The 14,091-nt window shown below is 36.8% G+C and overlaps 1 protein-coding gene across 5 annotated transcripts in view; it reads right to left on the bottom strand.

The window, feature by feature from the left end:
* The window catches only part of PARP11 (poly(ADP-ribose) polymerase family member 11), a 67,932-nt gene that overhangs the window by 20,266 nt on the left and 33,575 nt on the right, over nucleotides 1-14,091 (bottom strand). For 4 of the 5 annotated variants that reach the window (XM_045830665.1, XM_045830664.1, XM_045830668.1 and 1 more), the window contains 5 exons: nucleotides 8,318-8,446; nucleotides 7,346-7,466; nucleotides 4,957-5,032; nucleotides 1,793-1,865; nucleotides 1,583-1,713 (listed from right to left, as the gene is read on the bottom strand). In XM_045830665.1, the coding sequence (XP_045686621.1) occupies nucleotides 1,583-1,713; nucleotides 1,793-1,865; nucleotides 4,957-5,032; nucleotides 7,346-7,466; nucleotides 8,318-8,443 (527 nt within the window). In that variant the 5' untranslated portion in view covers nucleotides 8,444-8,446. Of the gene's footprint in view, nucleotides 1-1,582; nucleotides 1,714-1,792; nucleotides 1,866-4,956; nucleotides 5,033-7,345; nucleotides 7,467-8,317; nucleotides 8,447-13,674; nucleotides 13,698-14,091 lie in introns of those variants that run through there. The other variant, XM_045830666.1, reaches the window with a different exon arrangement.

The following is a 14,091-nucleotide window of genomic DNA, read 5'->3' as shown; positions in this document are numbered from 1 at the left end:
TTTATTATTTGTTCAAGTAAGTTTTCCACTTGTTGCCCTTCCTCTTCTCCTTCTGGTACTCCTATAATTTGAATGTTGGAACATTTGAAGATGTCCTGGAGGTTCCTAAGCCTCTCCTCGTTTTTTTTGAATTCTTGTTTCTTCATTCTTTTCTGATTGTATGTTTTTTCTTCCTTCTGGTCTACTCCACTGATTTGAAACCCAGTTTTCTTTCCATCACTATTGGTTCCCTGTGCATTTTTCATCATTTCACTTAGTGTAGCCTTCATTTGTTCATCTAATTTGTGACCAAAATCAGCCAATTCTGTGAGCATCCTGATCAACAGTGCTTTGAACTGTGCATCTGATAGATTGTCTATCTCTTGGTTACTTAGTTGTATTTGCTGTGGAGCTTTGATCTGTTCTTCTGTTTGGGTCACTTTTTTTTTTGTCTTGTCACTCCTGTTACATATGGGGGGCAGAGCCTTAGATGTTCACCAGGGCAGAGCAACCCAGTTGCTGGGTTGTGACACTGTATGTGGGGAAGGGATTCAAGAGGGAACAGTGGCACTTGCTCAGCTCTGTGCCGGACTTCAGTCCCTTCCGCCACTTCCCCCAAGCAAACTGGGCCTTTCTGGTGCTAATTCCCATGTGGGTGGGCTTGTGCACGTTCTAGGACCCTGTGGGTCTCTCCAATGAACTTTCCTGTGAGGCTGGAAGTCTCTTCCTGGGCCACAACCCCCAGAGGTGTTTTCAATCAGTGTCCTGAGGCTCTATTTCCCAGCACTAGGATCCTGGGTTGCTTGCAGTGCCTGGCTTCACAATCACCACCTTGCTGGGTCTGCCAGTTGCCACCCCACAGCCGGGGTCTGCCAGCCGCCACTTGCGTGCCCGGGGTCCGCCTGCTGCAGTCTTGAGCGCCCAGGATGCCTTATGCACCCGGTCTCACTGCTCTTTGTGCCTCGATCCCTCTCCACCCGGCTGCCCGACTCTGCCCCTCCTACCAGTCTGGATGAACGTGCCTATTTCAACTATTGGTTGTCTGACTTCCATATAGCTCAATTTTCTGTCAGTTCTGGTTGTTATTTTGTTTCCAAATTGTTGTTGTCCCTATCTTGGCTGTTCGAGGAGGCACAGTGTGTCTACCTACACCTGAATCTTGGCCAAAAGTAGGAGGTAGTGTAATTGTTAAAAAAGAAATTCAACAATGTTTCAGAGAATTGTAATTCAACATAAAAGTCTGAGCCAACAAATCTATCAACAAAACCCAACAGCTCCCCAGATTCCTTTGCAATGCTGATTATGCCAAGATGCACAGCTCCAAACTTTGAAAGGAGTGAGAGTTTCTAGGGGTGTGCAGAGGAGACCAACCTCCAGACTGCATTACAATAAGCAATGCCTTGCATTTACTTACAGAGCAGCTCTCTGTTACTTCCTGAGAATGCTGAAGAAGAGAGCTGAGAGACCAGGTCAAAACAATGCAAGAGAAAAACACAGCAGCATTGAAAATTAATACAATTAAACATTTGTGTTTCACTATCATGTCTAAGACTACAAAAGTCTTAGAGGTCAAGGAGAGGGTTCATATTAGAAACTGTCTCACCTGCAAAAGAACTCCCACAAGTCTAGGTTTTGAATTCTCTGAATTCTTTTAATTCTGTTGCGATCCATTGTTTTCCCAAAGAGGCTAGCAACTTCATTATATTCGTGTGTTTGATTGTGCAAAGGAATAAGCTGGAAAATGAAGTTTGATAGTTTTATTTGAGTCCTTTTCCACCTCTAAAGCAGTACAGTCTGTCAGTTCTGGTCTTACCTGATAGGGTACGTCAGTATTCACGTTCTCCCAGTGTGGTGGCATGGGGATAGCCTCATTTTCACAGATATAACTTTAAATTGCAAAAGACAAAACAAAATGTTAGAATCTGTAAGTGATTTAGACTTTTCTTCAAAGCTGAATTTTCATGTTTGGGATAGTGCAACAAATGCAATTAAGTGTAACCCTTGGTTTCTTTATTTCAAAACATTTATTGGCTGTCTACTTGTGTACCACCTTTTAGGTACTGAATTGAGAACTTGGATGGAAAACACCCAATCCTACATAACATTAAAATTTCAAAAACAGGTGTTTAATTGTTTCATTTTTCTGAATTTTCCAGAATTTCTTTAAAATGTAAGGAAGATTTTAGGTAAAAAAAAAATTCAAGAAGAAAAAGAAAGTCCTTGATTTTAAAAAACAAACAAACATGTAAACAGATTTATTCTGCCTATTAAATAAAATCAAAACCCCTAAGCCATACATTCAATATCCTTCAAGATGGAGTCTAAACCTTTCTTTTTATTGCCCACTAGTCCCCTACAAAGTTCACACTAACTTAACTAGTATAGTCAATCAGTAAAACATTTTTAAAAACCTTCTCTTATGGTTAAGCCACCGGATGTGAACACAAAAAAGCAGAGTGGCCCTGGAGAGCTCAATGGCAAAAGGCTAACATTGACATATTCTCCTCTCTGGTGACTAGAGGTCACTGGAAGAAATGATAAATTTCAAGCTTATCTTTAAATTTTAAGAATTCATTTCAACTTTGTAAAGATCACGCAATCATATGATTTAAGAATTAGTAAGCATTTTTCAAAGTACGCAGTGAATAGCTTCCCTGCCACTTCAGTGGTCTCCATCCAATTCTCACCTCTCGCCTCAGCTCCAATAATCACTGTTTTAGGTTTCTTGAGTATTCTTCCCAAACTTCTTTCTGTTAACACAAGCCAATTTTTCCCCACACACAAATGGGAGCATAAAACATGTCTTTCGCAGCTTTTATTTTTCACTTACTACATTCTTAAAGATCTTTCCGCGTCAGTAGCTAGAGCATACCCTTATTCCCAGTCCCTGCCATAGAGCTTGGCACACAGTAGACACTCCATAAATACTGACTGAATGAATGAGGGCATTCTATTCCACAAACACATAGAATTCCATGATATGGAGACACCGTCATTTTTTAACAAGTCCCTTACTGAAAATATTCGGGTTTTTCAACTTTTTGTTACTGTTAAGAATGCTGCAAGGAACTGGTTTATCCATTTGTCACTGTATGTGTCTACTAGTCAATCTGTAGGATAACATCTTTGAAATGGAATTTCTCAGTCATAGAATATATTTATTATTTTGACAGATACCAACCAAATGCCTTCCTTCAAGGTTGTACTCATTGAATTCCCACCATAAATACAGAGAATGCCTATCTTCCAACCTCACCAAAAAGGTGTGTTATCAAACTTTTGAATTTTTGTCAATCTGATAGTAAAAAATAGTCTGATATAATTTGTATTTCTCTTGAGTGAGGCTGTATGAACTGCTCAAATTCTTTGCTGATTTTTCTAAGGGGCTGTTGGTCTTCTACGTAGAGATTCATAGAAGTATTTCACATGCTGTAGAGATGAGTCTTTTGATTGTGATCATGAGTAACAATAGTATACTCAGATTTTTAAAAAATGTTGCCTAAAGTATCTTTTAGCTATGGAAAAGGTTTTTTGTTTTTAAATTTTTGTAGCCCATAGCCTTAGTTAACTGTTAATTCATTGCCAATGAGAAATTTGTATGATTCCCCTTACATGTAATTAATTCCTACAATAAGTAATACATTTAATAAATATATGCACATATGAATAAATGAATATATGTGTACATTCATATTATATATTCCTGCAATAAATAAATAAACATTTTTATATCAGCAAATACTTATCTTCATCACTCTTCCGTATTCCACCTAACTACTCTTCCTCTTTTACTATCGAGCTTATTATCCTCCATTCTGGTTCAGTCTTTCCCTCTCCCACCTTTGTTTTATGGTTTGCACAGTGTGTGAGAGAACAAAGACTATGCTTCTTCTCCCCACCAAACTATACCAGATATAATAACATGCCTTTACAATAATATTTTCCATTATTATGTCTCATTTTTCTCCCAGATTACATACTCTTTGAAGTAATTCCTTTACCATATATATTCCTTGTACTTGAGAAGGAGGATATGATATAGTTGTATAGAAATAATATTCTCTATGTTCCATAGAAATACTAGAGCATTCATTACATAAGTACTTAAATAATTTTTATGTCAGGATGCTAAAATATAAACCAAAAGTCTCATGAAACAAACTAATAGAAACTTACAGTTTTTCATTTCTTAATCTAATTCTTTCAAAATATCTTTTTGGAATGAGCAAGGGGTATCTCTTAAAATTCACATGTTAGCAGTTTTTTTTCTTTTTCATTTTCAATTCTTTGAACAGCAAGAATTTTAAAACTTGCTGGAAGAATCATTCCGGAAAATAGTAGACACAGTGTAAGATATTTCCCTTTCAATTCCATTCAAAGTAATACAAAATACTTATTTTCTTCTGGCATTTATACCACTTTTCAGGCCAAATAAATCCAGAAATAGAAAAAAGGAAAACTTGTAACAGGGAACAAGTAGCAATACTGCTGTCCCACTGCACTCCCATCCCCTGTGGGTCTCCTTTAGTCACTATAAACTTGAACTACCTCTAGGAGTTGCCCAGTGGGAATCAGAAGAGGTGGAGAAGACTGGTAATTATTTAGGATTTACGGCCCAAATAACTGGATGGTTCTGTGACAGTATTTCCAAGTTAATTCAAAATTACCTCAGTAGGTTATTTTAAGGATGCAAAGCACAGACTATAAGGTGTTTTTTAACTACCATGCAAACTGTTCTAAAGAATTGAAAAATATAAGCATATAGAGGGAAATTAAAAGGCTAATAGGAAAGCCAACATGGGCAGAAAATAATTATATTGCGATTTCATCAAGTATGATGATTCAGTAATGAAGGGATCAATATTAAGATCATTAAATAACTTACCAAAATATTTTCAGTCTAACTGTTTCTATGTCAAATATTAAGAAAGAAAAAGAAAAAGCCCATCCTTTCTACCCCTGTGCTCTTTACGGTACCTGAAAGCACTGATAGAAAAGGGGGCTCTTTTTATTAAGCGCTGTTTCCCAGTGGTGAGGTTCATTTGCTTCATTTCTGCATACAAAGACAGAGATGTTGGGTGAGTCATAGAAACATACTGTGCTACAAATTGTCACAAAGATTTATAGCTGCTCTACTTGATAATCAGGAATCACAGAGCTTTGGGGGTAGCTGACAAACACAGCACATTAAAGATACTTTACTACCTACGTATCTAGCATGTCATAAAAGTACAATTCAGGGAGGACAGCTTCATTGCTTGATCTACGTTCACACAAAAGAATGCTATCTCAAGTGCTGCTCAGTATGCAGGGTCTATTTTTTTCTAACATTAAATAAAAGAGTTCTACACTTAGAAAAATTAAGAGTACCAGAAGGAGAAAAGAATGATAGTACTGAATATTCTAGTTGGCTTAAGAGGAAAATATAGGTTGATTTCTCCAAAAATTTTGGAAATGATTAAAAAATACATTACCATTATAAAATTGGCACTACTCACAGAATTTCAAAAATTTGTACATTTCTTGCCTTCTCTTTAAATTGTATACCTAAACCAAAGCACAGAAAACCTAGCTAGACTCAATACATACTTACATAAGAGATTCTAATGCTAAAGGACTAATTACCTAAAGGAATCATTTTCTTCTTTTGTCCATGCCTCAGCAGTGGCAGTATTTACCAGGACCATTTCTTCATTCCCACAAGGTTGAATACAAAGTCTTAATGCAAGTCTCTAGTCAGTTTATTACATTAATTGGCATTATTCTATTCCAAAAAAAAAGGGATTCAACCACCTAGGCAAATGCGGTATAAAGTATGCTCTGCCCTTTCTGTATTCTCCTGGACTCTGTACACACTGGCATTAACCAATGTGCAGGGAAAAGCAAGATCTAAGCACACAAACCAAAACCTGTGGTGTCTTCCATGCTGCATCATTTTGAGTTTGCTTTTCACCATTTTTATAGCGAGAACCTGAATTGGCTTGTGGCAGAATGGTTGGGGCTAATTTTGCAAATAGGACATATGAAATGCTAATACTCAGACTTTTGAAACGATCATTATATAGAGGATTGGGGAACTTGAGTTATTACATGTGACTCTTACTTGATTAAAATAGTTTTAATAAACAGGGCCGAGAGAAAGCTCCCCCAAAATACAGTTTATTAGAAACTACTTATTCAGAAACATGTAGCTTGCAGAATTATCTACCACATGCTTTGATAAACTTCATCCTCTGTAGGAGTGATGTCTGTGCATATCAGTATGTCTTAGTATTGCTTCAAAGCTGGCCCTTGTACACAGGACTAAAATGCCTATCAGACACCTTCTGTCTAGACTGTAGGAGAAAGACAAATGTCAGGGCCCCCTTAAAAGCAGGCAGCTTGTTTGTCTAATGCCATTAAACAAATGCCATCGTTAGTCAGGAATAAGAATCTAATGGTTTTAACTCTAGATTTAAAAGAAAAAAAACTTTGGGGGGATAGTAATCATTACGGATTCTGTTGCATCAATCTCTCGCTGGACAAACCCCCTTCACTATTTCTGGGCCTTAGCTCATCTGAGGAAATTTCCTAAGGTTTCCCCACCCTATCCTATAACGACATGCTACTAACTGTCATAAAGACACTATTTACAGAAACTGGGAAGAACAGTTAAGAGGACTGAGCTGTGTAGCAACCAAAGTACACTTTTCTTAAGAAACCTTCCCCAACCAGGTTGTGTTTGCTTCAAAGTAACAAACAGCTGGGACTATAGCAGCTTCAAATGAGGGGGCTGAATACAATAGTTTTTCATGGGATACCCCAAATCATGCCCATATACAATCCAATGAATACAATCCAAAGTGCAGCTGAGTTCCAGATTAGCTGGCTAATCTGTGAAAAAGCCAGTGAAATCAGAAAATGGCAGAAGGCTATGGCCATTAAAGAAAGTTTCTGGCAAAGGTACAAAGAGGTAGGTCATTCTTCTGAATTCTGATCTTAAAAAACTATCACCAACTTTGTCACTTAACTGCTCAGATTGATCCTTAAAATAAAAAGGTTCCAATCTATTTCAAAAGACTGATATGATAAGGAATAAAACAATAGTTTAAAGTGTTTGTGTTGACTAGAAGAGAAACATTACATGAATATATGACCATGTCCAAATATATTAGTATCTAGAAGAAGCATATGAATACTCCTTTAGAAAAGACAATGCTGTTCAAGAAGATTTTAAATCTTGCATTTTAAAGAAGTAGTTTATGTATTTCAGAAAGGATTTATTTCACTGTTTATAAATGTCACCAACTAATCCTGATCTTCAGAACTGTAGATTTCACCATACAGTATATTAAAAACATACAACTATTAGGAAAAAAAAACATACCTGCAAAGTCTATCTTGTAGCTGAATTTGGAAGTAGTAAAAGAAATGGACCCACAAGGATTTGTTTTGAAGCTTTTTTCGATATCTTCACTGCTAACTGAACACTGAATGTTGGTATCCGGCTTTAAGACAAACCAGAAAGTTTCATTTACCAGCTGTTCACATTAATGGCTTGGCCACAGAGGTGATACTGTGGTCACAGAGACAGAGGACAGGGAAGCAAGGAAAACCTAACTAATCACCTGTTCTAGTTCCCTATACACTGGGAGAATCACAGCTAAGCCAACATGTTAAAAACAGTTCAATGATTTCCACCAAAGATACTTCAACACCTGAGTATAATGCCATTTCTGAAGTTATTACAGTTGTCAAAAATTATGATAATCATTACATGTCCTAAGTGGCTCGAAAATTAAATCTTCTTTAAGTGGCTTTGTAAGGAAAAAAAAAAGACCACAAGCTTTAATCATTAACTTAATCATTAACTAGCTGTGTGACTCTGGACAAATTACAGTAACTTTTCTGAACTTTACTTTCTTTGACCATAAGACAGAGTATCAACATCTGCTTCAAAGTTGTTATGAGGATAAAGGAAAAAACATTTGTACAACACCTAACATAATTCCTGGTGTACAGAAGGTGTTTAATATGGGCTGTTATCTTCCCTTTCTTTGTCCACCAAATCAAACTTGGAGTCGCTCAGATGTACTGATACCATGCAACTCTCAGTCACAATCGCCTTCTGTACACACAGTAAACATAGACTGTTTCTTCTAAATAAAGTATTTTAAAAACCCAGGGGAAAGAAAAGGAAAAGGACTAGAAGAATTTCTAATCTTTCCTTTTAGTTAAGCTATCTGATTTCTTTAGGGTTAGATTTCTTTCGGGTTCACTCACATTCATCTTATTGATCAGTAAGATGACACTGAGTGGATCTGAGTCCCTTCTGCTAATGTTTAAGGACAGGAAATACCTGAAACATGTGCCATTTTCCACACTCTGCCAAGTAAAACCAGCCCCATTGGGTGTCTGATGTGTCCATCTCATCCACCTCACTGTCTGTGGTTTTAGATAGGAATTCTTCTGCTTTGTGAAACATCTCCTGAAACGGTAGAAAGAGGTCAAGAAAAATATTTTTTTCCAATAATCAGTGTGCTTTTTTACACATTTTTTCTTCTTACAAAGAATTATATTCCAAGGGTTTTTCCCCCATGACACTTCAAAAGCAGCATTCTATGTTGTATATTAGTCCTGAAGATAAACAAAGATAAACATTTAAAAATGTTTATCTTCATTTTGAATTCTTCATTATCTTCAGTGTTGAATAACACTACTTACCAAATAAAACAAATAATGATACACTTAGGTAGACTATATCGATGTCCATTCAACCATTTAAGTAAGTTGTATTCAAATCTATAAGCACTCTCCAGATTCTCAGTATAGTGCCAAAAAATTTGTCTCATCATATGTTTATCCATGTTTTTGGTTAAAAGGGTCCATGCTATCACGACTATATCTGACTTAGACCAAATATATCTAATTTTTGTTTTAAACATTTCATTTAATGGCATGGAAAGATGTATATAATACATAGTGTTCAGGCCCTGGCTGGTGTGGCTCAGTGGATTGAGTGCTGGCCTGTGAACCAAAGGGTTGCAGGTTTGACTCCCAGTCAGGGCATGTGCCTGTGTTGTAGACCAGGTCCCCAGTATGGAGTATGCAAAAGGCAACCACACATTAATATTTCTCTCCCTCTCGTTCTCCCTTCCTTCCCTTCTCTCTGAAAATAAATAAATAAAATATTTAAATATATATATATATATATATATATATATAGTTTAGTACAAAGAAGGTTGTAATAAATAAAAATATAATCCAATTTTAATTAAAATTACTTCTATATTTACCCACATGAATGTATATGCATGTGTATGTATTTGTACATGTATGTTTATATGTGTACATAGAGAGAAAGTCTGGCTGGATATACCAAAATTTATTGTAGTTTTTCCTGAGTGTTAGGATAATAATTATAACCCTTATATGGCTCTTACTATGTGCCAAGTACTATTCTCAGTTAAGATAATAACTCATTTAGGCCTTACAACAACCCTGTAAGATAGGTACTATTATCCCAACTGTATAAATGAGGAAACTGAGGTACAAAGAGGAGAAAAAATCAAGAAGCCAGGATTCAAACTCAAGCACTCTAGATCCAGAATCTGTGCACTTAACCACTATGGTATATTGCCTTATACTTCATTATCAATGATTTCATAATCATTGATAGGTCTGTCCAACCATTTTCCTTAACTACAAGAAAAAAATCCAACCATGTTAATGTAGGAATGGAGTGTGCAACACTGATGTAACTTGGCAGTCAAGGAGAATGGACTGGAAAGCACATGTATGAACAATGACGACTTCACTGTACTAATCAGTGGGGGCTGTAGATGATGTTGAGTGAGCATGTGTACTGTGTGGCCATCTCATTAAAAAAAAACTGAATATTTTTGATCCACTCATTTACTGATGGACACTTAGGTTGTTTCCAACACTTGGCTATTGTAAATTGTGCTGCTATGAACACTGGTGTGCATATGGTACATTTACACAATGGAATACTACTCAGCATAAAGAAAGAAGGAGCTCCTACCCTTCACGACAAAATGGATGGATCTGGAGAGCATTATGCTAAGTGAAGTAAGCCAGGCAGTGAAAGACAAATACCATATGATCTCACCTATAAGCACTCAAGCACTCCAGACAAATACCATAAATGGAATAAAGTGGAACCTAATCAACAAAACAAATAAGCAAGCAAAGTATAACCAGAGACATTGAAATAAAGAACAAACTGACAGTAACCAGAGGGAAGGTGGGAGGTGATAATGGGGGAAAAAGGAGGAAGCGTTGTTAAGGAACATACATAAAGGACATATGGACAAAGCCAAAGGGGATTAGGATTGAGGGTGGGAGGTGGGGATGGCTAGGGTTGGGGGGAGTGGTGGGGTGAAAATAGAGACAACTGTACTTGAACAACAATAAAAAAGAGAGAAAAAAACAAAACCATTTATTAACTGAATAAATAAAATTATAAAGTCACTTTACTCAAAGTAAAACTTAAAAAAAAAAAAAAACTGGCCCTGGTTGGTGCGGCTCCATGAATTGAGCACCAGCCTGTGAACCAAAAGGCCGCTGGTTCAATTCCCAGTCAGGGTACATGCCTGGGTTGCAGGCCAGGTCCCCAGCAGGGGGAGTGTGAGAGGCAACCACACGTTGATGTTTCTTTCCCTCTCTTCTTTCTCCCTTCCCCTCTATCTAAAAATAAATAAATAAAATATTTTAAGAAATAAAATAAGTTAAAAAAACTGAATGAGTAGAGCAACAAATCTACATCAAATTTTTCATTAAGCTTGAACATTCATCCACAGAAACTACTTGGATGATTAAGAAGGCTACAGCTATGGGTGAATGGTGACTGGCAGCTTCACCATGACAGTGTACCCACACATGCATCACATCTCCTGAAGAGTTTCTGGAAAAATATCAAATCACCCAGGTGACTCAGTCCCGCTACAACTCAGATTTGGTGCCCCGTGACTTCTGGCTTTTCCCAAAACTAAAATCACCATTGAAAGGGAAGAGATTTTAGGCCCCTGATGAGATTCAGGAAAATACAATAGGGCAGCTGATGGCTATTGGGACAATTGCGTGAAGTCCCAAGGTGCCTATTTTGAAGAGGACTGAGGTATCACTGTCCTATGTACAATGTTTCTTGTATTTTGTACCTCCTTCAATAAATGTCTCTATTTTTCATAGTGCATGGCTGGATACTTTCTGGACAGGCCTTGATCAACTAACATATACAAGCTATTTTTGAAAAGTTTTAAACATTCTTGGGTGGGGATTGTGATAAAGAGGAAGTCACCAGAGAAGGGGCAGAGAAGTTAGCCAAAGAAGATAAAACTTTATTGGACTGGTGCTTTTTGTCTTCATTTTTAAAGGATTTTTAATTACTAGTTTAAATTAATATAGCTAATCAAGAAGACTGGCTTCACAAGATAATCCTAGAAACTTTTTGACCATTACTTCCACACTTCCATTCCTTATATCTTCTCACCTACCTTCTCCAGGGTTAACCAGTGCTATCAAGTTATTATTTATCTTTCATCTCTCTCTCTCTCTGCCCCTCCCTCTTTATGTGAGTGTGTATAATCATACACACATATACACACATACATAATTATTGGTGATTTTTAAAGTTTTTATTTCCTATATACCTTATTTTTAAAAAAAGAATATGCACTTGAGTAATTTTTAAAATATTTGTTTTTAATTTCATTATTTTAAATGTCCATCGTGTTTCCAGAAGCTATGTGACCTGGGATGAGATTCTGTTGCCTTGTCTAGGCCAGTTTCCTCATCATGAAATGGAGATTAAAGGCTCCGGCCTCACTGGGTTGTCGTTAGAAAGGAAGGAGACGATCCTGAAAAGTACCAAGCACTGTACACCTAAGCTCAATGAAGGGGACTTATTTTTTATTCATGTTTTGAATCTCTCACCAAGGAATGCTTTATTATTATTTTCTGGTTTTCTTTTTTCCCTTCATGTTTTAAATTTGATTGGCTGCTAAGAAGTAAGAAATAGAACAACCCAGGATCAGGAGCTTTAGGTTTAAGACCCACTATTTACCTTATATATTTTAACCACATAATAAAGGCAATGATTTCAAATTTAGGGTCATTTGTACATGCTGACTATTCATAACTTCTGCTCCTTCCTTCTATTAACATTCACATCATTTGGCTATTTTACTGTGAGAAAAAAGCAAAGCAAAAATGACAAAACTTCAGCTTTTCTCCTGAAAATACTCAGAAAGAATTTGGAAGAATGACTCTAAAGGTAATAGTTAAGACAAATATTTGGCTTGCGAGTTTTATCTATTCTCTACTAGAAAAGGCAATTCAGCGTATAGGCAACATGGATGCTTTGCCTTATAACACTGTCCTTAAGATCACATGTTAAGCCAGGTTGTAAGTGAAAGTGTTTTACCAAAGTCCTTTCAGGACTTCCTGTCATCAACAGTTTTGTGTAGGACCTAGGACAGACTCATATTTAATCCCGTTTTAGACAGGGTGGCACTATAGAGAGGTACTATTGTATTGAGCATTCCTAAAGCACTTCAAATTTTATGAAATTATATATCAATTTACACTAATTTTTTCCTACATAACACAATGTGCAGAAGTCATTACAGTCAAACCTTCAGTTCTCCACCAACTTATTCACAGACAACAACAATTCCTTGGTTGTCAACCGAGAACACTTCAGTTTTCAACCTGACAACCCATTCATGCCAATACCTATATAATCACAGTCACGTGTCTCTCAGGTGTGATTCAGTTTTTGAACAAATCACTTCTCAAACAGCCTTTTGGAACAAGTTAAGTCTAAGAACCGAGGTTGCACTGTATTCTTCAATTAAAGTTATGAAAAACCCGAAGCAGAGGAAACATAATTATTTTGTCTAGAACCATTGAGTTAGCAATGCAAAGAAGATTTAAGAAGCACCGAAGGCCTCCTGTATGTCAATTCTTCCCTAAGCGGCCAACACCCACTGCTGCTTCTTCGTATACAGCAGTCATTCCTTCTTTCCTCTGTTGCCAAAGCTTAATTTGGTTGCTTTTCTTCACAGATGCTGTGGCTTTCTTTTCAGACTCAGTTCATAAGACTAAATCTTAACAGTTTTCTACAATAAATTTTCCCTCCAAGGGAATGGCTATTCTGCACAAAGCTCATAGAGTAGTCAAGTTCAAATTAATAACTTTAAAATACCATATCCATAGTAATAATAGATCTAGGTTAGAATACACTAATAGGCAATAAAAGGAATGTGTGCAAGTTGTCTGTCACAGAGTGGGCAATTAATAAACGTCAGCTGAATGAATTAGTTCAGCCACAATGCCATACATAACTCTGCACTGATTTTCCAGTTTTTAATTGGCAGATAATGATACTACCTCCACATCAGAGAGTGAAGAAAAAGAGTTAATACACGGTGAAAAACATTTTGTAAATTTTGAATGCAGTGCACTAGTGGAGCCTATCTATAATGCTATCTATTCCAAAGGTCATATTATGGGGCCTGAGAATAGTCAGTCTGGATCATCAAACTGAAAGACTATGTGGAAAATGAGTTTAAAGTCAAAATCCTGTTCTACAGAAGAAAATATACTGCCACCTTCCAGACTGGCTAAAAGCTTTCTGATAGGTTTATTACAATATACAAAGTATTATTTATTTTGTTAGTATAAACATAATACCTCAAGGAAATCATTTTTGGTCTGGAAAACGTGCTTGTCTCTTATTGAAGAAGATCCAAAACTTGATACTGAAAGCTTAAAAACAGGGTAGAACATTTGGAATGACAGAGTAAGGAAATCAGTGGACCCTCTCCCCAACAAAGCTGCAGTTTAATTGATGAACATTATTTAAAAAAAAAAGTCTCTGGAAAGTGTCCTAAGGGCATACAGCAAATAGTGGCACATTTACTCAAAAAAAAATCTATTAAATCTCAGAACAGGCAAGAGTCTGTGGCATTTAAACCAAGATCTGTTCTATTGCCCCTGCTTCACCAGCTCTGTATCACACAAGCTCTGCCTCTGGCATTTGCAGCCAAGAAGGCAGGGACTCCTTTTCCTTCCAGCTTCCAGTCTGGAGCTAGTTTCACCTTGGGAGGA

The sequence above is a fragment of the Phyllostomus hastatus genome, unplaced genomic scaffold (genome assembly GCF_019186645.2).
Source record: "Phyllostomus hastatus isolate PE091 unplaced genomic scaffold, TTU_PhHast_1.1 phas_contig_152, whole genome shotgun sequence".
Lineage (NCBI taxonomy): Eukaryota > Metazoa > Chordata > Mammalia > Chiroptera > Phyllostomidae > Phyllostomus > Phyllostomus hastatus.
This window is presented reverse-complemented; position numbering and strand designations above follow the sequence as displayed.